The 27,869-nt window shown below is 42.8% G+C and overlaps 1 protein-coding gene across 1 annotated transcript in view; it reads right to left on the bottom strand.

The window, feature by feature from the left end:
• Positions 1-7,047: 7,047 nt before the first annotated feature.
• The window catches only part of LOC137503154 (hemolymph lipopolysaccharide-binding protein-like), a 36,921-nt gene continuing 16,099 nt past the window's right edge, over positions 7,048-27,869 (bottom strand). Inside the window, exons 3-6 of the mRNA XM_068230629.1 lie at positions 24,292-24,427; positions 20,822-20,935; positions 16,903-17,127; positions 7,048-7,235 (exon numbers count right to left, since the gene is read on the bottom strand). Of these exons, the coding sequence (XP_068086730.1) occupies positions 7,090-7,235; positions 16,903-17,127; positions 20,822-20,935; positions 24,292-24,427 (621 nt within the window). The 3' untranslated portion in view covers positions 7,048-7,089. The remainder of the gene's footprint in view (positions 7,236-16,902; positions 17,128-20,821; positions 20,936-24,291; positions 24,428-27,869) is intronic.

Here is a 27,869-nt window from a genome sequence, read left to right on the forward strand (position 1 = left end):
CATTTTTATTTACCGTTTTCCACCGATCATAGTTACTTTTTAGAAACTGCCTCGTGCCTGCTTTATCAGCCATATGGTACTGCCTAACAGTCCTACTTTTAAGACCGTCCTTTCTATCACATTTATTTTTAACTACAACAAAACAGCTTCATGATCACTAATACCATCTATTACTTCAGTTTCCCTATAGAGCTCATCTGGTTTTATCAGCACGACATCTAGGATATTTTTCCCTCTGGTTGGTTCCATCACTTTCTGAATCAGCTGTCCTTCCCATATTAACTTATTTGTCATTCGTTGGTCATGCTTCCTGTCGTTCGCATTTCCTTCCCAATTTACACCTGGCAAATTCAGATCTCCCGCTACAATCACATTTCTTTCCATGTCGTTTCCCACATAGCTGACTATCCTATCAAATAATTCCGAATCCGCATCAGTGCTACCCTTTCCCGATCTGTACACTCCAAATATATCAAGTTGCCTATTATCTTTAGAAATGAGCCTTACACCTAGAATTGTATGTGTCTCATCTTTAACTTTTTCGTAGATTACAAATTCTTCTTTCACCAGAATGAACACTCCCCCTTCCCACCATTCCTATCCTATCTTTACGATACACACTCCAGTGCCGTGAGAAAATTTCTGCATCCATTATATCATTTCTCAGCCATGATTCAACTCCTATTACAATATCTGGTAAATATATATCTATTAAATTACTTAATTCTATTCCTTTCTTTACAATACTTCTACAGTTCAACACTAACAATTTTATGTCATCCCTACTTGATTTCCAGTTCCCTGTTCCCTTATCACCGCTCCCTAGGCCATCCTGTTTCCCCGAATGTACCTCCCTATTCCCCTTCCAAACAAATTTCCTAACTTGTACGTACCACTGCGGTTTAAATGAAGGCCATCCGAGCGCAGATCCCTATCTCCTACCCACCCATTAGGATATAGAAATTTCACTCCCAGTTTCCCACATACCCACTCCATAGTCTCATTTAAATCCCCAATCACCCTCCAGTCAGTATCCCTCCTACACAGTATTCCACTAATAACAATCTCCGCTTTCTTAAACTTCACCCGTGCTGCATTTACCAGATCCCACACATCTCCAACTATGGATAGATGGTCAGGAAATGTTACATAGTAACAGTACAGGCTGTGAGGTAAACTACGGATAGACGGCCAGAAAATGTTACCTAGTGTAATACAGGCTGTGTTATGAAGTATGGATGGATGGCTGGACAACGTTGCCTAACAAACGTGCAGGCTGAGTATTGATGAGCAGAAGATGTTACCTACCAAGCATTAAATCTGTGATATGAAGTATGGGTTGATCGCCCGTAACTGTGCAGGCTCTGATCTGAAGTATGGGTGGATGGCCGGACAAGGTTACCTGGCAACCGTGCAGGCTCTGGTGTAAGGTATCCATGGATGGCCAGAAAATATTAAATACTAAACATGAAAGCTGTGATGTGAAGTATTGGTTGATGGCCACACAATGTTATCAAGAAACTGCATGGGCTGTGATGTGGAATATGGGTGGATGGCCAGAGAATGTTGCCTAGTAACTGTGTAGGCCGTCATGTGAAGTATGGGTGGATGGCCAGACAATGTCACCTAGCAACCATGCAGGATTTGATGTGAAGTATGGATGCATGGCCAGATAATGTTACCAAGAAATTGTACAGCCTGTGATGTGGGATATGTGTTGATGGCCAGAAAATATTACCAAGAAACTGTACAGGCTGTGGTATGGAGTATGGATGGATGGCCTGAGAGTGTTACCTGGCAAGAGTGCAGTCTGTGATATAAGGTATGGATGGATGGTCATAAAATGTTACCTAGCCACCGTACAGGCTGTGATGTGAAGTATGGTTTGATGGCAGGAATATGCTACCAAGGAAATGTACAAGCTCTGATATGAAGTTTGAATGGATGGCCACACATTGTTACCTCGCAATCGCGCAGGCTCTGATATAAGATGTGGATGGACGGCCAGACAATATTACCTAGAAACTGTACGGACTCATAAATGTGCAGTATGGTTGGATGGCCAGAAAGTTTTACAGAGGAACTGTACAAGCTCTGATATGGAGTATGGTGGATGGTCAGTCAGTGTTACCTACTAAGTGTACAGGCTTTGATACGAAGTATGGATTGATGGCCGGAAAATGTTACCCAGTAACCATGAGGCTGTGACGAGTAGAACTGGTGGATGGCTATAAATAGTTATCTGGTTACTTTGAACGCTCTGTTGTAATGTGCAGATGGATGCCACAAAGTGCCATCTATTAATCTTTCAGGCTGTGATGTGAAGTATGAATGGATGGCCAGAGAGTTTTACAAAGAAACTGTACCGCCTGTGATGTAGAGTATGGTGGATGACCAAAACTTCTCACCTAGCAAATGTGCCGGCAGTGACATGAAGTTCGGATGGATGGCCAGAAGATGTCACGTAGTAACCGTGCAGGTTGTGATGTGAAGTATGGGTGGATGCCAGCCAACTTTACATAGTAATTGTACAGGCTGTGATGTAAGATGTGGATGGACGGCCAGACATTGTTACCAAGAAACTGTACAGGCTGTGATGTGGAGATAAGATGGATCGTCAGACAATGTTTACATACAACCGTGCAGTCTGCGATGTAAGATTAGAATGGATGGTCGGACTGTTACCTATCCACAGTGCAGATGTCAATGTCAATACTGTTAAGTATGGGTTTTAAGGACCACTCTACTGCCCACACGTCGCACAATACACGGACACCTTACACACCACACCTCAATACGGTAGCATAACAGCCTTCCTCTCAGGCCTACGGGCAAGTGTTCAACGCCTCACCGCTAGAACATTGATCTCAGTCAGTCATGAGACCGATGATGGACGGCCGTGACTGAGAGACGTACAGAGCGAAACTTTGATTTTCCTACATAGAAACGTGACACCAGTTTTAAACAATTTGTAGGCGGAAAGCTCAAGACATGTGTACTTCATTACAAACTGAGCTGTTATTAGTTCTGAAGAGATGTGTTGCTTGCAGAGGAATCTCGCAGAAAGTACCGTTTGCTATTTAGCGAAAAAGCAACTTTGAAAGTATTTAGGACCTGTCTGCTGTGTATACATTCTCTGTTACTGCGGCGCACAAGGTTGGATTCATAAAAATTAATTGTTTCCCTTTAAATAGAAATATGTAACAATTCATCACAGCGACACAAAGACCCCAGATGTCAGAGATTATCTTGTGAAAAACGAAAATGAATTCTAAAGATCGAGACCGCAGCCCTGAGGAGCTGCTCTGTTATCCGGCTCACCAGACCGCCACCAATAGTCGCACAGTAGATCCATGCAATTTTTCTCTCTTCAGAATATGGCAGTTGTTTCTGGGGTCGCTGTTTGCTCTTGGCTGGAAGTTGATCCTGTTGCTCCACAAAGCAAGATCATCTGCTTGTCTTCAACTAGAAGCTGGATCTAGACCTGCAATATTATAGACGATCCCGCTAGAAAACAGCTGTGTTCCACTGAGAGTAATAAAATCCTCGGTTTCCATGAGACTAATGGTTCAGGGCGCAGCGCTAATATCACCACCTGTGTCATGTGATGTGTCGTCTTTGCTGGGAATGCTGAAAACTGCACACTCGGACAAAATCGGACATTCCAGAAACTGAAAAGGCACGACGTGACTGTAAATACATTAGAAACTGCTTCCGAAAACAATGATGTGCTTCAGATAGAAGTCACTGCCTTCGGACACGTTAAGCAGATGTTAAAGTGAAATATCCGTCAGAACCGAGTTTTGTGGCTGGTTAAACCTCTGTCCGGAATGTGTCTCTGATCACAGTTCCCCGCAAAACCACCGTAAAGCTCTACTTCGGCATCTGCTCAAGATGAACCATTTCCAGAAGAGCTAAGTAACATTCAGGTTCACTAATTCTTCAGTGACAATCCGACAGAAAGTCAGTGCTGAAGTAGAAGACGTTGGTTTTACTTTTGTTACAATAACGACACACAACAATCCTCCATCTGTGCTAAGCGTGGAAACTCTGCTTCATGGGGTGGTGGTGGTAGTGGTGGTGGTGGAGGAGGAGGAGGTTGTGGTGTTGGACGTGGTGGTGGTCGTGGTGGAGGTAGTTATAATTTAACCACCCTCTATTAACACTAAACAGAAGTTAAACTGATAATGTAGAGAAATGAAGGTATCAGCGAAAGAAAGACACGGGCCACGAAGCCTTGAAAATGAAAGATACCGCTGGCTCCGATACCTAATACCTAAGGGGTCAGAAAATAACTAGTGTTGGCCAAGGAAGGTGGGTATGACAGATGAAAGTGAGGAGAGCTCCTAAAGTAAGTTGAAGCAGTGCTAGAACTCAGCTAAGTGTACAATGGTCGTCAACCAGCGATCCCAAATCAAGAACCTCTAGGGCTCCTTTTAGTCGTCTCTTACGAAAGGTAGGATTAACTTGGTTGTTATCAATCGCCTCCACCCACAGGGGATGTGACACAACCAGGCCGTTAATTCTGCCATTTGACTATTGCTATGCCAATAAAAATTGATGAGTGTCCTTTTAGTGTCAGACGTACATTGCCCCGCAGAAGCTCAAGAGGCTGTAGCAAAGCTGCAAAGTGGAAGTCTGTCAGCTTAATGATAGAGAACCATCCTAAACCCAGCAATGTTCAACGTCAAAAAGACGGTACAAAATTCTTCTAACGAGAACATTGCGAGAGTTCAGTCAGTGGAACTGTGCATCTCAGCACCGGCTTACTCAAGCCTAAACACATCAACCCAAAAAGGAAATATAATTCTCCCGCATGACCACTGTCTACCTGAAGGTCAAGGAAAGGCTTCCTCAGGTTCCTCAAGGCTCCATGGAATCAACTGAGTCAGTAAGTGGCAGGAAAACGGAATGACAAGACCAACAGTTCTAACTTAGTTTTAAGTAGAAAAGTAAAATAATTTCATCTTTTTCATCATTGAAGAGCCCTCACTTTGGGAGTCCTGCAGATTTCAGTGATGCAAGCAAATGATTAGGCAATTTGCTGAATTTAGGTTGTGCTACTTTTGACTTGAAACCTGAAGTACGTAATTCGTCTTGGATCCCCCGTAGTTACACTGGAGAACTTTCCAGTTGCGTTCTTTCTCTAGCTCTTCAATGTAACGCAAACTCAGATAACATCACCATAGCAAATGGATCGTGACCATTTGGCGATAACAAAGACAGTCCGAAGTGTCGAAACACGGCCTGCCTCATGGGAAAACTAGCCGTAATTTTCCAAACGCCAAGTGATTGCGGGTCTGTTGAAAACAACGCTGGATTTCTTACAATGGGAATTGCAACTGCGGCAGAGAAAACAAGTGTTTCATCCTCCGGCATCTCTCGCAATTAGTCAGATGACCAAACATATAGCAATTAAACACCTACGGCCTAAAGGATTCGAGATGGCAGGTATAGTATGTGTCTTCCGTGACGGCACATTCTCCATCATCGCAAGTGTGGGCAGAACTCCCGCGTATCGTCGGAGTACACAATTCACCTACTCATCTCCATCTCCCGTCACTTTCGGCAGGTATGTTCAGTTTTGGCCATAAAGTGCGAGGTTGTGGCACACCATCTCAGGCGCCCTTCATGGAGATGGACTTGAGGAGTGCAGCAAAGCGTCTCCTGGGCCGTACAAAATCATAACCATTTGAGTGACTGATCAACAGCATATGGCGTAAGGGCACTGGGATTCCAATTGCCAAGCCAGGTAAAGATTATGCCCAACAAATGGCCTCTGAAAGCTGCCTGTAGGGATGGATAATGGAAGACTTTTGCGGGCCTTCGATGAGTGAGGTTTCTTGACGTGTGTGGCGGTCTGCCGTGGATCACAATTCAGGGGGCTGCTCCTCGGCAGTAGCACTTAGTCGCCGTGTTTTATTTTTACCTGGGAATGTCTCAGAACGGTACCTGGTGGTATTTTCACCATAAAACAGGGGGGATTGCGGGGACTTCATGTCCCTCATGCGTTTTCCGGTTCGTATATTACGTTCAAAATCATGGAGATCTTTACTGAATGCCGCTCTGTTCGCAGTCGTTCCATCGCTGTACGTAAACTGTCAGCTCTACATTTGAGCTCCAGAATGATGACGGTCCCTGAGTAAAGTGTCGAACGAGTCGAGAGACAGTAGAGAAAACCGCAGTTGCACACTTCTATCAACAATGGCGTGAAACCTCAATGCCCAATACATATGCCAGATGGTCTTGTATTTTTAAAAGAAGGTAACCGATAACATGTCTCATAACTTTGTTGTTTTAAGGGAAAGCTGAACGTTACGTGTCTGATGACCTTACTGAGTTTCAGGGAAGGTAGAACATCATGTGTCTGGTGACCATGTTGTTTTTAAAGGTTGGTAGAGCATTACATTTCTGATGACCTTGTTGTTTTTAAGGGAAGGTAGAAGATTACATGTCTCATAACTTTGTCGTTTTAAGGGAAGGCTAAAAATTACGTGTCTAGTGACCTTGTTGTTTTAAAGGAAGGAAGAACATTATGTGTGTGATGACCTTGTTGTTTTTAAGGGACGTAGATAATTGCATGCCTGATGACATTGTTGTATTTAAGGGATGGAAGAACTTTAGATGTCCCATGACCTTGTTGTTTCTAACATAATATAGAACATCACATGTCTGATGGCCTTTTTGTTTTTAAGCGAAGGTAGAAAATTACATGTCTCATGACATTGTTGTTTCTAACGGAATATAGAACATGTCATGTCTGGTGACCTTGTTGTTTTAAAGGAAGGCAGAACATTACATATCTGATGACCTTGCTGTTTTTAAAGGAAGGCAGAATAGTACATGTCTGGTGACCTTGTATCTTTTGAGGGAATGTAGAACATTACATGTCCGATGACCTTGATTTTTTTAAGGAAAGGTAGATTATTTGATGTCTGATTACCTTATTGTTTTTAGAGGAACTTAGAACATACACGACTGATGACCTCGCTGTTCTGTAAAGTTTCCCTGTAGTTAGTGTTGAAACAGGGGAAAGAACTTCACGACTTATTAACAAGTATCTTTATTGTACACCAACACTGTACATGTTCACAGCGGGATCTCGCAGATGAAGGGCTGGAGTTGTGCACAATCGATGTTCAACAGCAGACCTTTGACGTAAGCAGCGGCGCACTTCCTACCAGCACTGTTATCCGGTTCACCAGGATACCACCAACTGCTGAGAGCAGACTCATCTGAAACACAGGACACAAGTGTCGTACACTCGATCCATAACACTTTATCTTTCTTCAGGTTATCCCATTTATTTCCGAGGTCACTGGAACACCCCAGGCTCATTTTGGTTTTCGCCTCAGATTTACGGCCAGATGGACTTCCTGACAACACGCGCATTTCTGGATGAAAATATCAACCCAGTATAGAGCGGGATTCGAACCTCAGCCTTCAGGACCCCCAGTGGATTTGGGAGTTAAGAAGAGCATCCACGTTATCCCCTGTTTGTCGTAAGAGGACACTAAAAGGTCAACCACTGGATCTCACTTGAGACCGTGGTTTGACGACCACGGTTCCTCTAGCTGAGCCTGGCATTTTCCCCACTAAATTCTTATCAGGCTCCTCTTTCTTATCTTTCTTGTGCGACCTCTCTGGGTCAACACTTGTTCTAGTCCGACACCGATGTCCTTGGGAGTCTTTCATAATCACGACCGTCGTGGGGCTTCTCTATCTTTCCGGTACCTTCAATTTTTAGAAGTGCCGGACCGCTTCTCATTGGTGTTAATAGAGGATGGTCTCCCAGTGGTATTCCTATTAAAACAATATTCACTGATCTACTTGACTGCATTGTTAAGCCACCAGTAATCTTATTCTAAAAATAATTTCTATTGATGGCAACAACTTACCACGTGAGCGGTTCGTCAAACTGGTATTACATATTGCTATCATGAAGTCAACCAGGTCCGTGTAAATGAGATCGGAATATGTTCACAGATCCACGAATTGGAGCAATGTCAATTTTATGTACGCTTTTCACAGGCAGCTGAAGCACTTTGTGGAAATTTATAAAGAAGTCTTGGATGTTATCTCGTGCTCCAGTTTTCAATCCGATAACTTTGATGTTACGAAGCTGGTACTTCATGTCGATACGCCGTGTGCTGCCAGTCAACTTCTTCCTGCACCTGGACTCTATTACGTGCATTTCCACATTCTGTTCCGCTCTTCTATATTGAATTGTATTCCCTATCATTACGCACCGCGGTATTTCAATTCTGATTTGATGTACTTATTCTTACAATTCTATTAATAAATAGTCTGTCCCTTATAAGACACAGTCATCGCTTTCGGTATATTTTCAACATTTTCAAGTTTCGTAATTCTTATTCGTGTGTTTTGGGGTTGCGACAACATTGTTGTTTTATTTTCCCGATAAGTACGACCCCGTGCGTAGAGACCATAGAATACATCCATGGTATTCCCTGCCAATCGTAAGGGGATAACAAAATGCGCCCAATGAGCTCTTCATTTTGGAGCGTGACTTAGTGACCGTGGGGAAGTTAGCTGAGTCCTGGCATTACTTCCACATAATTTTGTCAGGCTCCTCACTTTCATCTATCCTTGGTTAACTCTCGTTCTTGTCCGACCACGGCGTTATTACATTTTCGATACCTGAGGAGACTTTCATCTCCCCCTTCCCTTTCTTTAGCCGATACCTTCATCTCTCGAAGTGTCAGAACTTTTCATTCTTTTGCTCCATTAGTGGATGGCTGCCCAATTTTAGTTCCTCATAAAATACAAATACCACCATACCACATTCCAGTAATTAAAAATAGTAATAAGTAACAAATGCCGACATGAAATATTGATCAAGCTGCCTCAGAGACGATGAAGTCTTGTCGCTATAACGTACCACAGTGGTTCGAGTGATTGAATAGGCCAGAGAAGAAGTTGAAGTACATGCTGATGCTCCTCAAACCAAGATCAAATCCACTATGCCTGGAGCACTGTCGTCTGAAGAAGTTGTGGCAGTGCCTTGTTATACATCTGTTGACCTAAAATGTCCACTTAGTAAGAATCGCGCCGTGCTGTCAGAAACTCACAACATTATAAACTACTAGTGCTGTACGACAAGTAATTGGAAATAAGAACCACACATGTTAATGTATTTATGAAACAAAAGACAGATAGTCGTTACCCCTGGAAGTACTGAACGTTGAAAGGCATAACAGTCCATAATGATAATGTATGTATGTATGTATGTATGTATGTATGTATGTATGTATGTATGTATGTTAATAGTAAGGCAACAGAAGAGCCGTTGTAGCTGTGCACATCATCACACGAGGCAATCACTTCGCAGAAGTGATCGTCTGTCTATAACTGTGGAAACATTCTCATTATTTCAATATCGTCCTGAATGACAAACAAAATAAGGATTTAATACATGAAAGATCTGGTCAAGGTTCCTCACAGCCACCGATCTCTAGCACTCGGCGTGCTGGTAGCACCTGCATATCGTAACGTGCCATCCTGTGTTCCACTGAGTAACATCAGAGATAAACAAGACTCCTTCATGCGATGGTTTTCTAGGAGGTTCCTTCCCATCTGTAATTTTTCTACTTTCATTGAGCACGCCCACTGACGAAACTATGCCCATCCCGATCTGTCACCCGTAGTACACATTTTATAACAGACACAAACATATCTAAAGTCAATACAAACCAGTGAACCACCCAAAAGTCAGCCAAAGTGAAGCGATGAGAATCATAATTGCGATGAACGAAATACACAAAGGCACAATGCAAATATCACCCCAGTGGAGTGATAGTGTCCGACTGTACTTGTTGGTGGCTGCAGGGAATACAGTGATCCGAAACGTGCAAGTCGCTGACTCAAAGAGAAGCGGAAATTGTAGTAGCTGCAATAAGGAAGCTGAAAAGAGAGCAGAGTGAGATTCACAACAAATTCGAGCACTTACTTTTATTATAACTGAGAAGAAACGGGAAGGAGATGGCTTCAAATATCACAAAAAATAAGAAAATTCAAGCGCACCAGAAAGTAGAAACTGCTTCGTGAGTCGATGATGTGAAGGTGAAGAGAGCAAATACATATGTATCGATTAGTTAACCTGAGGTCAAGTGAAGTCACCGCGGTTCACGTCTAGACGTCATCTGTTCAGAAGAAAACATTTCCGGGATCAAATCGCAGAGACTATTAGAACAGCGAAGTTGGCTTTGGTCGTCTTACTATCGACGATGTCACTACTTGGTCTGAGGCTGAGGAGTTTCCGTAGTCGTTATCAAGGATATGGATGATATTGCCACACAACTTTCATATGTCTCTGAAGTGTTAGCATCTCAATTTGTAAATTACTGTTCACGTTCGAGTAGAGAGAGACACCATTGAGTTCTTGGCGATTACGACGAAGTTAGGAACACTACATATCTATTATACTTTCACGACGAGACATGTGGGCACTTTTAATTAATTAATTAATTAATAAGAGCATACAAATGCACATAGGGAAGTGTGGGTGTTTATTCTCTGGTATAATATAGTAGTGTTCTCTTGCGATTCTTGCAACAGGAGGAGTTTTATTTGTCACACAAACTACACGAAGAGTCCTTGTTGGGTTCATTGTATTTCGTATCCTTGCATATTCTGTGGTGGTATCCACGTATCGCCAGGCTTGTCAGTGCAGAACGCACGTCGTGGTTTCCTTTTGTCCATCCTCTATCAATCATGGCATCTGTAAAGTAGAAATTCTCTTCTACATTCGTCCGCTTGTCTCGTCGGAGGGTCAATAAATATTTTCTTGGCTGGTTGATGACATTTCAAGTCCTCATTGAAGGAGGTTCATACGCAAGCCTTGAGGGCGCTTTTTTGCAATTCCGAGGGCTCATTTTAGGAAGCGGACTTTTACTTTTTCTATTGTCTCTAGAAATTCCCAGATCAGTTCCAAGTCGTACGTGATAATTGGTACTATTTTAGCGCTGAACAGAGTCATAGCTCTTATCGCTCTTTCCCTGATGTGGATCCTGTATGACGTTCCTGATGTCTCTAGAGTTAGTCCTAAGTATTTGTTCCTAGTAACATCTTGTCTTCGGTCGGTAACCTGCCCCTCTTCGAAAAACCTTATGTATACTTTTTCCTGGTTTATGACGAATTTGTTGTTTTCAGCTCAAATGTTCAGTTTGTTTAAGGCTTCTTTAAGGTCATTTTCGGTCTACGAACCTAGGACCATGTCATGAGGATACATATAGGGCGACACCGATTTCAGATTTTCAATGGATTTTCTGCGTCAGATGTAGCAATGCTAAACAGGAGGGGCTAACAGGGTCACCTGGAATTACTCAATTTGTTTGAAGGATTTCTTTTGATATACTTATCCCGTCGTTTATCGCTACATTGCTTTGTGATAGGAGTTTCCTATGAGTTTGACAATTGCCTTGTCTTCTATCATGGGGTCCATACTGTTCCTGTCCAACATGTCGAATGCCTTTGTAAAGTCTGTGAAAACTGTACAGTATTGGCCTTTGGGGTGTCTTAGCCGCCCAGATGTCTTCTTGTAGACATTTTATAGCCTGTGAAGGTGATCGTTTACTTCTTAATCTGAATTGATACTCTTATATTTGATGGTCAGTGAAGTTCGTTTGTCCTTCTGATATTATACTCCAGAGCAATCCCTCGTTATGAGATTGGTTTGTCGGCTTGTCCCTTCCTTTATATCATGTCTTTATTCTAAATTTCCTCCAGTCCTCGCAGATTTTTCCGCTTTGTAGACATTTGCTGAACAAAAAGATCTATATATTTGCAAGGTGTTGTGCACTTCTTGAGACCGAGGAATCCTAATTCCGATCGTCTGAATATATGATTGCATTATTTAAATAAATAACTTAATAAACTCAACTACAAAACACACCAAGGAGTTTCTCAGCGGAGGTTTACGAACACTTGGTCTTTGTCCACTGTGAGACGCATTCGGTACTTCTCAAAATCTGGTTTCCGTTTTGTCCTCACAAGAAAGTTTTCAGCCCACACAATAGAGAACAGCTCTCCCACATCAGGGAAGCCATCCGGCTGTAAAATTGTGTGGCCCCACCAGAGAGTAGAGATGACCTCCTATGTGTCTCAGGAGGATGGGATGACCAAACAAGTGCGGTTTTATCCCCACCGGAATTGTTCATCTTCTCTGAGTGCAAACGGTAAGGACAAGGCCACACATTCTACCAATCAGAAATGAGAAAATCTGCGACAAAACACGGAACTGCGTTTCTGCATTTGAGACTGAGATAAATCAGCATCTTGGAGGAATATAAAGTTCTGGCTATGATGTAAATGAGACCTGGTAATCTGGCAATCTAGAAGTTGTAGCTTGCTGCTTGTGAGAACTGTTTAAGTCCGCGAGGGCTCCTCAAACATTTTCACGTGTCGAAGTAATGACATTCCTGCTCTGGCTCAGCTCAGTAATATCAATGACGCTGATAACGGTGATACGCGTATCCTTCTAGGTAATTCACGGCGATATATATCCTGAAACAGAGACAGCATTTACGTACGGTCGTCATCATTCAAAACCGTTCGTTATAATTATATAAAAATATTGTTTTCGAGATCATCTGAGCGAGTACCGAAAAGTACATTCTAGCCGTGAAAATGGAAATATGGATATTCTAAGCAAGTTTCTGGGACTTGACTCACGAATTACTTCAAGTGATTCAGAGAAAATAAGGAAATGTTTAGTAAGAAATCGGTAAAACACAACGTCAACTATAAATAGAGATCGGAGTAACTGACAGCTGCTGGTGATTGGTAGTGTGTGTGAAAAAGAGAACAATAAAATATGACGACAGGCGGTACATTTAAACACGAAGCTACACATTCTTATTCACTCGGGCTGTTTGTCTACGAGCTTTACCTGTAATACTTATCGTCGCACATGAGTGTGTTGGTGATCAAGAAACACCCTGTACCTGCTAGTTGGTAGTAACATTTCTCACAACGAGAACTCCATGACGAGCAAATTTTATTAAATAGGATGTGCATCACTAAAGGCAATACACTTCTCCTACGCGATGCAGGAGCATTCGCACCCGTTTCCCAGGTGATCGACCGTCTGATGGTGAGAGATATTTCGAAGGCGTTTTTGACGGCTGCTTCGTTGTTGAACCTCTTTCGTGTCCAACCATGACCCCAGGGTACTGTTGTCGTGTGAGTGACTGCAGTCACGTCCTAGTACTTGAACTATGGGCAACGACTGAGGGGACGAGTTAGTGGTACTCAGAGTCGGGAGTAGTATTGGGCACCTCGGACATATTCTGAGTCATGGTCCTCCTTGAGTCGGGAGTAGTATTGGGCACCTTGGATATATCCTGAGACATGGTCCTCCTTGAGTCGAGAGTAGTATTGGGCACCTCGGACATACTCTGAGTCATGGCCCTCCTTGAGTCGAGAGTAGTATTGGGCACCTCGGACATATTCTGACTCATGGTCCTCCTTGAGTCGGGAGTAGTATTGGGCACCTCGGACATATTCTGAGTCATGGTCCTCCTTGAGTCGGGAGTAGTATTGGGCACCTCGGACATATTCTGAGTCATGGCCCTCCTTGAGTCGGGAGTAGTATTGGGCACATCGGACATATTCTGAGTCATGGCCCTCCTTGAGTCGGGAGTAGTATTGGGCACCTCGGACATATTCTGAGTCATGGTCCTCCTTGAGTCGGGAGTAGTATTGGGCACCTCGGACATATTCTGAGTCATGGCCCTCCTTGAGTCCGGAGTAGTATTGGGCACCTCGGACATATTCTGAGTCATGGCCCTCCTTGAGTCGAGAGTAGTATTGGGCACCTCGGACATATTCTGAGTCATGGCCCTCCTTGAGTCGGGAGTAGTATTGAGCACCTCGGACATATTCTGAGTCATGGTCTTCCTTGAGTCGAGAGTAGTATTGGGCACCTCGGACATATTCTGAGTCATGGCCCTCCTTGAGTCGGGAGTAGTATTGGGTACCTCGGACATATTCTGAGTCATGTTCCTCCTTGAGTCGGGAGTAGTATTGAGCATCTCGGACATATTCTGAGTCATGGCCCTCCTTGAGTCGAGAGTAGTATTGGGCACCTTGGATATACTGTATTCTTCGTCATGGCCCTCCTTGAGTCGGGAGTAGTATTGGGCACCTTGGATATATCCTGAGACATGGTCCTCCTTGAGTCGAGAGTAGTATTGGGCACCTCGGACATATTCTGAGTCATGGCCCTCCTTGGGTCGGGAGTAGTAATGGGCACCTCGGACATACTGTATTCTGCGTCATGGCCCTCCTTGAGTCGGGAGTAGTATTGGGCACCTCGGCCATGTTCTGAGTCATGGCCCTCCTTGTGCTCAAGAGGCGAGGACTATACAATCAACCGTAGGTCGCTAACCTGTCAGAGGAGAGACTCTCACTTGGACTATGTGTAAGTAGATGAGCAGCCTGCTTCACATAATTTACAGACCTGAGAATATTTTAAGCAAACCTCCGGGAGTAAAGGATTTCCAATTAGTTTTGACAGTGCAGGATTCTTTGGAAGCAAAGAGGTGAAGGAAATTATATTCGATATTAATCTATCGACCCACAGTAATGGGGAAATCATAACAAATAAAGTAGAAATGGGCGAGTTAGGAAGAGTTAGGAAATAATGATATTTCGGCAAGCGGTGATAATGAGGAAGGGATAGGAGGAAATCAAATGCTTTTAACAAGTGTTGAAAAGGGATGGGCAGCGTGTGGGTTACGGAGGGAAAAAGGAAAAAAGTAATGTTTTGGATTAATCTGGTAAACTCATAGTACTTCCGAACAGATAATGGTACAGGTGGAAGGAATATAAGAGGAAATATTCATCTTGACGTCGCGAACAACCAAGCTGACAGAGTAATAAGATGAGCCTGGAAAGTTAGTCAAGGTCCTTCTGATTTGACGAAAGCAGTAATTGTACCTATTTGTAAGCAAGAGAACTGCTAGAACCATCAAGGTACTTCAACGACACTGATGATGGTGATTCCTTCGTGCACCGGGCAAGGTATTCACTAGTATTTTTGGAGGGAGAAACCAATAAATGTCTTATACTGTGTTGGATGAGACCAGTGTGGTTTCAGACCTCAGAGGGGTTTTCATGGTCAGGTCTTCAGTATTCGTCACATAAGTAAAAAGTGCTATGATATGAATAGCAAGTTTTGTTTATGTTTCGTAGATCTAGAGAAGGCATATGAGAGAGTACTTCAGGGAAGGATGTCAGCCACACTGGGAGAATATGGGATTAAGCTAGATTATTGGGAGCAATAAAAATCACTTATGTTCACATTGAAAGTGGATGGTAGAACGAGTTCTTGATTCAAGGTACTTACAGGGGTGGGATATGGCTGAAATCTTCAATGTTGTTGTTCATAGTTTACAAGGATCATCTACTGGAAGGTATAAAGCGCCAGGGATGCTGAAATGTCGTAAGCATTTTGGTGTTAATGGCAGACAGAGCTGAAAGCCTGCAGTCTAATTTCTTGGAAAATAAAATAGGTGCAGTGAGTCCGGCATTAATATTGGCATTACCATGAATAAAGGGGCTCCCTGGCCGAGGCGGTAAAGGCGTACTTGGTTCGCCCGGAAGGACGTGGGTTCGAATCCACGTCAGAAAGTCGTAACATTTAGGAAATTAGATTTCTACTTCCGGAGATGCATATGGCCCTGAGGTTCACTCATCCTACACCAAAAATTAGTACCAGGTTAATTCTTGGGGGCAAAGGCGGCCGGGCGTAGAGCTAACAACTCTACCCCATCAAGTGCCGAGGTTACGAATAGTGGAAGCCTTTACCTTCCACCACTCCCAGGGCCTTCGTGGCCTGTACGGAGATGTCTTTGCTTTTTTTTATTGCCAAGAAGAAAGTCATGTCAGTGGGGAAGAAAGTTCCGAGAACTGAATGTCAGGTCGGAGATACAAAACTGGAACTTCTCCCAGGAAGCAAGGTGCAGCAAAATTAATGCAGTGAGCTCTTGTATGGAACGGTCTGTTTTCAGGATATCTCGTCCATACGTTAGTTGTAATATACATTGCAATAACGAGAATGAAGTCTAGAAACACCGGGTGGGAACAATGACAGGAAGGTACCCAGAATGAGAATATAAATGCTACGTGATGCATAAGCTCCATTGATGAAGCGGTACACCGGTGTTGGGGTCGCGTGAGGTGAATGGAGGCTGATGGGTTACCTGCGAGAATAACGGAGTCAGCCATCGAGGGTAAGAGCAGTAGAGGAGATCAGGACTCAGTTTCTAATTATTTAAAGGCAAGAGGTGTGGAACCAAACGAGGGTACAGCAGTCTATAATGATGATGTCCCTACCACGACCCCAGTGTGTCCTACTCTCTAGTTGACGTCCGTGATAAACACGCACGCCTTGATGCAGCACATAGCCTACTCCTGTCAAAGAACACCGAGAGGTCTGCTCAAGGATTAACGTCTCCCTCCTACAGATGAATGTCCTCATACCCTCACTTTACGACTCTTTCCCTTCATTTAGACATAAGTAATATTAATCACTTTATGTTCCAGTAACTACATTCGTATGGTTTGGGAGACGCCAACGTGCCGGAATTTTATCCATCAGGGTTTATTTTATGTGCCAGTAAATCTACCGTCACGAGACTGACATACCACCGAACTGAGCGAGGATCGAACCTGCCAAGTTGGGCTCAGGACGCCAGCGACCTACCGCTTGGGCTACTGAGGGCAGGACTTCTTCATTCCTCCCCTGATTATAGGCAATACAGTGTGGTCGTCAGCCAGTGACATCGCTAAATGTCGGCTTCTGTTGTTTAATATGACAAATGTCTTCCGTCCGACATTCGGTAATTCATGAGGAGAAGAGAGCTAGAGAGAACTCACCTTTCACAGACACCCAACGATCTTCACCTTCGGGCTTGTAAACTCCCATCCAGGGGCTCCAGATCAGACTCTCGAACATTGTAGGGACCACCTCTCTTCTCTCCCGTTCACTTTCCAATACCATGAGATCGCCTCCGTCTCTCTTGCACTGCTCCCTGGCGTCACTCCAGCTCTTTTCTTCACGATGCGTCTTATAACAGTTGAAAGCTTCAAACAGTCGGTAACCTGTGGGCAGATAGAACATCACACGTTTATATTTTAGACCATCCTACGAATGAAAATGACGATGCTTCATTATTTGTCGTACTCTTCGATGCATGATATGATCAGGAGACACTGTAGCGTACAGAAGAGGAGTTGATGAGCTGAAGTGAAGGACGTGAGGTACGATAGCGGAAAAGGAGAGGGTGAAACGCGGTGCCGACATGCAGCCTACTTCGCTCATAAAGCAGCAAGCGATTTGCTCATGGCTCAACTTCGCCCTCACTCTAAATGAGCAATGTGGTGAGGTTTGTAATGAATCCAGGCTTTTGTACGCAATCCACCAGCACCTCTCCCACCCGGCTTGCCAACATTGTGATGGTGAAAATTGTTTCGACCAATGGGACGCCTTAAGCATCTTGCCCAGCAGGCGGACCAGTGCTTCTATCTACGTGATAAACTGATTTGTGCAGCTCATTTCCGGAGCTGGATCGTTCGGAGTATTTTCGAAATGATTTAGCTGACTTGGAAACAGCCGTCTCTCTTCGTATTCTGGAGGTGTGAAAAATTAATAATCAAGGAAATCACCGTCGTATTTCCTGTACTTGGTCATGGATACTTAAATATGTGTGGCGCGTCTGAAAGTGCCCAGTTTTCTGCTGAGTAACTTGGACTGGAAATTGGACATATTAGATTCTTTATGTTGCCGGATATTGCTAACGATTTCCATAACGTTTTATTCTACTGGCTACCATGTGACTTGAAACCAATGATTCCTACACCCGCCTGCTCTAATTGTATGATGATATGAATTAGAATGTTTGCAATTATATCACCAGGGGTGACGTTCATTCCAGCACGCATTGCTTTGGGCTGGATCCAGCTGAACACACAGGGAACAAACATGAAGCCAGACCATGATATGCCAACTGATCTTCATTTTTCTGAGATAAATGCTTCCTAGTAAGAAAACCTTCACTTGTAACGATTCACAGCTAAACATACTTCCTTCTGTAAGCTTTAGCTCGTGTAATATCAACGTCCATGCTCCTTCTTCCACTCAAACATTGCACTATGGCAGCAGTAGCACGATCATTTAAGGCCCTTCACTCAAATGAGCTTTGGTAGGCTAAGTGGCGGTAAGTCGTGATGATTAAGCGGTGCCGAAAACCACTGGGAGATTTTGTTTTGAGAATCCAAGGCAATGCATTCCATTCTTAACTTTCAGTTGATATTTCTTTAACATTGTATAGAATATAATTATTTCCTATTCTTGTTGACTTATGTTCAGATTCGGGATTTTTATAGTGACATCTGTCCGCGTGGATTGCTCCTTCTCTGGAGAGTTACGTTTCCTAACTGTCCTCGGGAGAAATTTCATCGATCTCCGTAAATTACTTTACTTTTACCAAGAAGTAATGCTAAAAATTGATATTACACATAAAAACAGATTATGAGTCGGATATATGTCCTTTCCTCGGACAGCCTCCTCCCACTGCTCTAAATGGCTACCTGAAGATGATCGGTTATGTGTACGAAACATGCGGCAGTGTCTTCAAGCGCAGTAAGACATAACTCAAGACGCACTATGTATTAATGACTACCTCTTGAATTTCGTTGCATTTCCCCTGTTTTTTTGCCACCTCAATTTGCTCACTATTAATAACTCTGGAGCCGCCTAAATCTACATTAATCATTCACTAGAGGGGGCTTTTCTCCAACTGAAAAGTTTCTACTATGTACTGTATTTCCAATAGTTGCGAGGAATACAATCACTAGAATATGGTCCACATTGGATTTCTTAAGAGTGAACGACATATTACTAACTTCATCATTTGTACAACTTTGGTTAAATGACACGAGACATTATTTTGCAATATTTTAAAAGTTAAATCTCAGCGGTTGGCAACACTGCAATTATGAGTATTTCTACCTCATTACGCCTTGATTAGTCACAAAATGCAGCTGTTTTGTGTTGGCCTGCGAGGTCCATGTTATACATTAGTGTAGAACAAACGAGCACTCACACAAAACAGGAGCACATATGACAGTCAGTAAATCTGAGAACATCAGCACTGATCAACGGCATCCACACTTTGGAAGAACCGCCGTTCTCAGGACGAATTATGAGAATACTGTGAAAGAAAACAAAGGCCAAGTCATATCGTCTTAGAACGTCCTGAACGCGCACATATTGTGCCACTCATCGGAAAGGCATCTGCAGTTGTACCAAGTAAAGTAATGAGAGTTACCGAGCGCAAGAGATAAATGGAGAACTTCTGCTTGACCACTGTCTACCTCAAGGTCTATAAAGAGCTTCCACATGTTCTCCACGTGCCCAAGGAACCGCGAGGGAAGAATGGAATAACTGACAGAGAGATGACCTGTAATTCAAACTTCAGCAAGTTTTCTATATAAAAAAATTCTTTACAAGATTCACGTGTCTCTTGATTTAATATTTCAGAAAAATGTCTTGATAATTACTCCTTTCATACGTAATATTGATCATCTTTATGTTTATGTCCTTCAGATTGGAAGATGGAGGGACATACGTCACTGGTGTGTAACCATTCAGGGTTCTGTGGTAGGGTGCATGTTTTTACATAGAGTAACTCTTCTTAGCGAGATCTAAGCAGTTATCTCCGTTAACGTTATGTTCACTAAAAATGTGATGTAAGGGAAGTTGTAGGAATTAGAAGTTTTGATCGATTCGTTTACATACAAATTCATCTTACAACGGATAATAGCAGAGGTGATACTTAGTTGCAGTCCTGTGAGGTGCTGCGTCCATATCACATCGCGGAGACGTTACAGAAGGAACAAAGCAGTCATTTTACTTTTTTGATAGCGCAGCAAAAAGGGAGACATCATTAACAACGGGTTTCATGATTTTTCAGTCAGAGTGTTGAACTGTACCGCAGTTCACATTCTGTCCGGGTTAACTCCGTAGTGTAGCGGTTCAAGTGTGCCCATGCTTTCTTCCCACTGCTTTGAGAAATGTAATGTTGGCAGGACTGCCGATATCTAGTTAAATATGCTCACCTCCATTGTGAGTGCTGCTGGAAAGAAAAGCAAGGACACGAGTTCCCATTACTTACCACATTCAGCACCGTTATGTGAACTGAGTCTTGGAGTATTCCATTGCAATCTGCTGTTCGAGTGCTAGTAAATAAATACGTGGAGTTAGCAGCTCCCTTACATCATCTAGAAGCTGAGGAGGGAGACGAGCATACATCCAGAGTTCAGCACATCATGGGGCTGTTTGCTAGGTTGTGGACGTATTGCATTTAACTTGGAAACTAGAAGTAAGGAAGTGTGGATCCCTGGTGGTTCCTATGGGGTAGTTTCTTGTTTGCTTTCCTCCCACACAACATGACACAAACTCAGATAACGTCACCCTAGGAAAGTGCCATAAACGTGTAAAAGGTACTATATGTACACACCCAGATTTTTGTGTCGTGCATAATTAAGGAGCCACGGAATCACCTTGGGGGATTTCGAACCCATGACCTGTATAATACAATCCTACAGTTGTTTCCACGTGATAGTAACACCGGTTCGCGTGTGGGGCTACGATACGTCGCTCAGCTATGGAACACTCACCGGGTCTCGCCTTCACTCTCGTTTCTCTTCCTACAGCAAGTTTATCATATTCTCTTTACTACAAGGAGAGCGTAGGTCCCTCTTACACCATTCACGGATAATCTGCTTAACTCACCTGAATGAGGGCATGACTTTGGTTTAGTAGTAGTTGTTGTAGTTGTAGTGGGTGTAGTAGTAGTAGTAGGTTTGGATGTAGTATCTATAGCTGGTGTAGTATTCGTAGAAGTACCTGGAACAAAAAAACTCACGAAATAATTAATTTCTGGTAAACAAAAATCCCGAAAATCTATCAGAGTCTCTGTAAGTAAAATCCGGACATAATTATTTCACGGTCACAGCAATGTCTGCTTCAAAATACAGTTATGTATAAAAACACGTCTGTACCAAGTTTTGGTAAAAGTATGTGCTTCTCCCGTCTTTTAAAGGTTTGTTGTTATTGTGTGGAACATTACTCTTTATGATAATGCTGCTCCAGATCGGTGTATTTGGTTTGTTTTATCATTCTTGAAGGTGAAAGAAGGTTACATTTTAACTTAGATCCTTCTACACAGAATGACAAGCTTAAAACCTATAAGGTTTATTTGATTACTAATGAAGGTAATTTCAGTTTATATCACTACATATTGCTGTATTTTCAAAGCTTGGTTATACAGCAACGGGAATATTACATCTTAGGTCTCCTTCACTCAGGGCATTCATTCCAGCTGTCAGTTTTACCGAGAGTAACCTTGGTTTTACAGAAAGCTCTAAATCGTCTCATTTATAACTGATGCCACGTAAATAAGTTATGAGTATAAAATAAAAAAAATTTATATTCGGTCTGACCTGAAAGAAAATGGGAACATAAATTTCCGAGTCCTGAGCTGAGGAAATGTCTGTAACCAATAGGACATGGTTCGCTGGTGGTGGCGTGTATTGGAAGTCTTCACTGGAAACTCCCGTAGGAGAGTCACATGTGAACCATTCTGTTTGGAACACAGCTAACAACATGTGGTCTGCTCTCCCTGTTCTGCAGTAGTGAGACGATCACCGTATGATCGGACACTTGGTGAGGGAACCCTGACAAATAGGTACCATCCCAGCATTCACCGAGCAGTGAGATGTAAGGCTCTCCCACAACTTAGTGTGGCTTACGGATACCCAAAATGCTAAAAACAGGAAACATTCTTAGATTTTCAACCTTCAAAGGAATTTAAAATTTTTGATACAGCCCGAGTACCATATTAAAACCTTCCTCGTTGTTTGAAAGTCAGGGACAGCTTAAAGTGAAAGGAAATAATAAATCTTACTCAAGACGTTTAATTCCGGTAGAGTGGTCTTACATGAGATGAGAATAAGGTCTCTGCTCATTTCAAACTTCTGGGTATAGAAGTTCAGGGACGAAGGGATAACAATATGCCAGTTTGTTTCTTCCAGCTCGCCATCAGAGCAACACTCCTCGCTCATTTTTAACCACAAAGGAAAAAAAACGAACGCAGCTGCCGCCAAAAGGAAGGCAAGAGCCACAACGGACAGGAAACTGAAGGACCCGCTAGACCAAGAGACCAATGGAGGTCCACCTCTCTCTGTGAATTGCAATTAATGTACATACTATCATTTTCGCTACAATCACATTATTCTCTCTGTCGTTATCCACATCTGATCAAATACTTTCTCGTGTGCATCAAGCCATCCATGTCAGTAGGCCTACACCCCGAATATATCGCTTTCTGAACACGTTCTTCAAGTTTAACTTTTTAATAGATAACACATTCTTCTTTCATCCGTATAAATACTCCCCCTCGTATCCATTGCATCCTATCTGAACAATAAACCCTCCAATTCCGGAAGAAATTTCCGCATCATTATGTCACTTCATAGACACGATCCAACTCCTTATATAACATCTGATAAACAAATATATACTGCGTTACTTCATTATATCCTTCTCCTTACAACTGCCATGTCCCTGTTCACTCACGTCAGCTGCCTAGTCCTCAATATATCTCTTATAAGCAAACCCCTAACTTACACACACACATGAGCTACAAACCTCACTCCCAGTCTCACACATACCTACTCCTTAGTTTCATCTAAAGTACCCGTTCATTCAATATCCCTCCTAAAATGTATCCAAATAATCATAATCCTATCTCCCTTCAACTTCATAACAAGATCCCACTCTGTGTTGGTAGTTATTCCTGCTTGTCGTACGTTGTTCGTACCAGCATTGAAACTACCACACAATCCTTACACTCCTCTTTCGTCAACTTCTGACTTAACGTAACTCCTCTACCTTGGTTCCCTTTCCTCCACGCACTTCTCCTGAGCCTAACTAAAGAGTCCTCAATGACCAGAGCCTCGACCCCATCCACGTCATTAGATCCCCTCCCTTACTACTCTCCCTATTCTTCTTTGCTGTTCGCAGATCCTACTTCATCCTCCATTTTCTCCTTCTATTGATCCTGTTTCACGCCCTCTACTCTACGTTTCCCTTTTCTCTGATCTCCCTACTTCCTGTAACACTTTCACTTCCCCCTCTTCCCCTCTGTGTTTTACCAGCGGTGCCTCACGGATGCCCTAGTGAAAATTCCCCTTGTCTTGATCCCTTTTCCCTCAGTTTCCTTCCCCTGAAAAAGTTAGCGTACCTGTCGTTCGGAACTTCCCCTCCCATCGCATCCTGTACATTGTTCCTGTTCTCCGTCGAAACCCTAAGCTTATCCCATATCGCCGTCCAGTCACCTGCTCTTCGTTTGTGCTATGATCGTCCAATCTCGTCTTAAGCTCCGTAGTGTAACGGTTAGCGCAATTACTTGCAATTCAAATGTGTCCACCCTTTTATACCCACTGCTTTGAGAAACTTAATGTTGGCAGGACGACAAGTATGTAGTTAAATACGCTCACCTCCATTGAGAGTGCGGCTGGAAGAAACTGCACGCCCTCAAGGCAAGGACACGAGTTTCCATTACTTGCCTTAAGCATTCTTCTGTAACCCCACATTTCAAAGGCCTCTACTCACTTTCTCTGCTTAGCATGTTGCTATCCCATGCAGTCTCTCGTTTCAGACAAATACTTCCACAAACGACGGCCTGGATAGTATATTCATGGTGAGTAGAAGGTTTCGTCCTGCTAGCTTCTCCTGTCATTGGTTATTCTACTTCCTAGTTCCCCAAATTCCTCCACCTCCTTAATCAGTACAATTCCTAGTCCAATATCACCTGTTTCACCTGACTTTATCTACTACATTCCACTGCTCTTATTTAGTATTTCTTTGATTTCCTCCAGAACAATGACTACTATTGCCTGCGCTATATACACATTAAGATGTAAGAGAGGCAGACTACACACCTGCCCGCTCGCTGGCGGATTGTTGCTTCCATTATTCTGACCAGTACAGTTTCTATTATTCTTCGCTCCCTGTAATTAATTCCAATCCTCTCCGGAATATCAGAACGCGTTGTCCAGTCTCCTATATCGAACAGGTAGGAGACTAACACAAGCGCGCCCCCTAGCTGATAGCCGCCCACAAACACTGGGGTCCTACTTCTTTGAGTTAAGGGATACCGAGTGTGTATGAGAGTTTCATTACAACGATCAGAAACTTACCGTGTACTGGTCGATGTACAGTAGTCACCGAAACAAGCTGCTCAATTTCACTGCTATCACATGATCTTCTTTCTTGGTGGACATTCACGGCTAATTCCCATTGGTTCTCCGTCGATGTCAATCGCCGCGTGTCAACCTGTAACGAAGATCGCAAACCTTAGACATAGACCTTACACTTAGTTGACAATCCACTGTAATTCCAAGGTGGATATGGAGCACGCATTTGGAACAATCCTGCCTCATCACACTCGTGATTATTTTTTATTTTTTCGCACGTCACATGAAATGCCATTATGCCCATCTACCACAACACACAACGATGATTGGTGTTTTATTCGACGTTTCGCCGTAGCATAGAGTGGTAATTGGAGACATGTTGTTTGTTCCTTATTCTGAGACATTACTCTGAAAATCGCAGAGTCATTTTATTCAGTGTATTGTTCGTGTGTTTATAAAGCACGAGTTGTCGGGTTTTCTGGGCATCATCCTCCTGCTGTAAAATTTTACAACATGTCCAACAACGACGCTTCTGAAGTCTTATGACCAATGTTGCGAGGTAACTCGTAACTGTGTCGAGAATTAACTTTTAAGCATTAAATAGCATTTGGTGTTCGGTTGCTCTGCGTAGCTGTGAAATATTTAAGCTCACCAAGAAGACTGGAGACGTACTCTAAGTCCTCGATAATATCTCCTTAACACAGGAAATACCAATTTTAGAAGTTAGGAGTGGAGGAAATCAACAGCAAATTACAGATACAGGGAGTACTTGTTATCATTCCAGGCAGTTTAGCAGTAGATATAGCCTGGCTGGACTACTTCTTACAGTTCTAGGCAGTGTAGCACTATATATCACCTGGCTTATGGCTCGAAGCAGCGTAGATGTAGATATGACCTGGCTGGACTACTTCTTACAGTTCTAGGCAGTGTAGCACTATATATCACCTGGCTTATGGCTCGAAGCAGTGTAGATGTAGATATGACCTGGCTGGACTACTTCTTACAGTTCTAGGCAGTGTAGCACTATATATCACCTGGCTTATGGCTCGAAGCAGCGTAGATGTAGATATGACCTGACTGGACTACTTCTTACGGCTCCGTGTAGCAGTAGATATGATCAGGTTGGACTACTTCTTACGGTTCCAGCCAGTGTAGAAATAGATATGACCTGGCTGGAATACTTAACATGGCTCCAGGCTTTTTAGCTGTAGATATGACCTGGCTGGAATACTTCTTAAGGCTCCAGGCTGTGTAGTAATAGATAAGACTTGGCTGGACAACTTTTTATAGATCCAGGCAGTTTTATTGGAAATAAATATTTATATAAAGAATGAAGAGCAGATAAAACCTCTTGGCAGATATGTAAGATATGTTCAGACCAAATCATGCGTTCGTCCATGATAACGCTGAGGTTCTTCACTTGTGGTACAAAAGGAATTGCAACATTCTGAAGGATTACTCTCGGCAATGGAAGTTTATTAATACTTGCCATTTGATGTTGATAGCCTAGAAAGATTACTTGTGACTTTGTAGGATTCACTTGAAGGCCGTTGGCAGCAGACCATTCACTAACAGTCTGTAAGTCAATGTTTATTAAGTCTATACTTTCCTGAAGGTCTTGCGCTGTACAGTCTGTGTAGAGTTGAAGGTCGTCAGCGTACATGCAGTATTTGCAATGTCTTAAAATCGATGATACGCCATTCACAAAGAGTGCGATAAGAAAAGGTCCGAGTACAGAGCTTTGAGGGACTCCTCTATTCACGTGACGCCACGAGGGAACGATTATATTATTATCTTTCACACATTGTTGACGTTCGTGAAGGTAGGAATGCATATATGTATGTATGTATGTATGTATGTATGTATGTATGTATGTATGTATGTATGTATGTATGTATGTATGTATGTATGTATTGTACCGGTTACGACCTGTACATAAGTATTTTTTGAGCATAAGTTTCGTTTATTTACCACGCGTAATGTTCCGAGCGCGGATGGTTTGTTTACAAGCAGCGAGGACCAGCTAGCGAAGTGTATGACGACTGTGAGCTGTGACGTAGCCACAGGGGCTAGCTAGGCCGCCCGCTCGTCTCAACACGTGTTGCCAGCCTTGACTGGTATTTTCTGGATTCCACGTCACTTGTTCTAGAGAATTCGATGGAGAAAATTTGGAAATCCCATAATAATTGTGCTAGCGAGTCGAGCGATATGTCATCTTGTTTGGGATCACCTAAACGTCCCAATGCACGAGTTTCAAGCAAATCCATCGAGGGATTCGGGAGATATTCAATCAAACAGTATTATGACGTAGACATCCCGGATTGAATAAAAAGGGGACCTACTGTAGCTTATACACACAGTCTCAGCTGAGTAGTCAGCGAGGACACTCCTGCTGCTACTATCATCGTGGAACTCTGTCATTGTACAAGTGTGGGAAGACGATTCTTCCAAGTTTGATAAAGTGGACTCATAAAACTTCGAGTGTTTTCTAAGTGTTCAGGAAATGGACTTGTATTATTTCCATGGGTTCGAGACCCGAATTTTTCTAAGTGTTCACTGAATATTATTTACGTGTCTTCGAAGTTGGAATTTTTCCAAGTATTAACTGAATGGACTTATATTATTTACATGGGTTCGAGACCCGAATTCTTCTAAGTGTTCACTGAATGGGCTTGTATTATTCACGCATCTTCGAAGCTGAAATTTTTCTAAGTGTTCACTGAATGGACTTGTATTATTTTCATGAGTTCGAGACCAGAACTTTTCTACGTGATCATTGAATGGACTTGTATTATTCACGCGTATTCGAGATGGGAACTTTTCTAAGTGTTCGTAAAATGGACTTGTGTTTTTTACGTGGAATATTTGCAACTGTTAAGGAACTCATTCTTCTAATAGACAGTGATTGATTAACATTGCTAGTGATGAATTTTAACTTCCCAACGACTTTGAACAAAGTCAGGATTTCACTTGCATTTACTCAAAGACTTGTACATTTGCCAGTGTTGGTTTAAGAGACTTATAAATTTCGTCAGCGAATGTATTTATGTGAATGGACTTGTGTTTTCGTCAGTGGTCACTCAAAGACTTTATGAGTTTCACCAGTGATTAACTTTAAATATATTCAGACTTCCAAGTGAATGGACTTATGTTTTTTCGTTCGAGTTTAGGCAAAGACTTGCACCTTCGCCAGTAATGAACTTTGATTTTAACTATAATTTCACAAGAAGGGACTTGTATTTTTCGTTGCCAAACGTTATTCAGAGACGAAGATTTTCCTAGTGATGAACTCTAAAATTATTAATACCACTCATGTCATTTTAGGAGTGTTGGAAGTCTTGATGTACAATTATCAAGATCCCTGCTTATAAGTTGATCATCCAAGGTGTTCATGGACTCAGTGCTACTAGTGACTTTGGGAACATCAATCCTCTCAGTCTCATTGGACTGAGGTAGTACGTGACTATCTACAACATCGCCTGGATCATCGGGGTTCAACCCGGGCCTCAGAGTTCGAGACATCTCTACTCGCCGTCAATCCAGACAGTCCAACGGCCTCTGTCAGAAGTATCTGGAGTCCC

Source organism: Anabrus simplex, chromosome X (assembly GCF_040414725.1).
Source record: "Anabrus simplex isolate iqAnaSimp1 chromosome X, ASM4041472v1, whole genome shotgun sequence".
In the NCBI taxonomy this organism is placed as follows: Eukaryota; Metazoa; Arthropoda; class Insecta; order Orthoptera; family Tettigoniidae; genus Anabrus; species Anabrus simplex.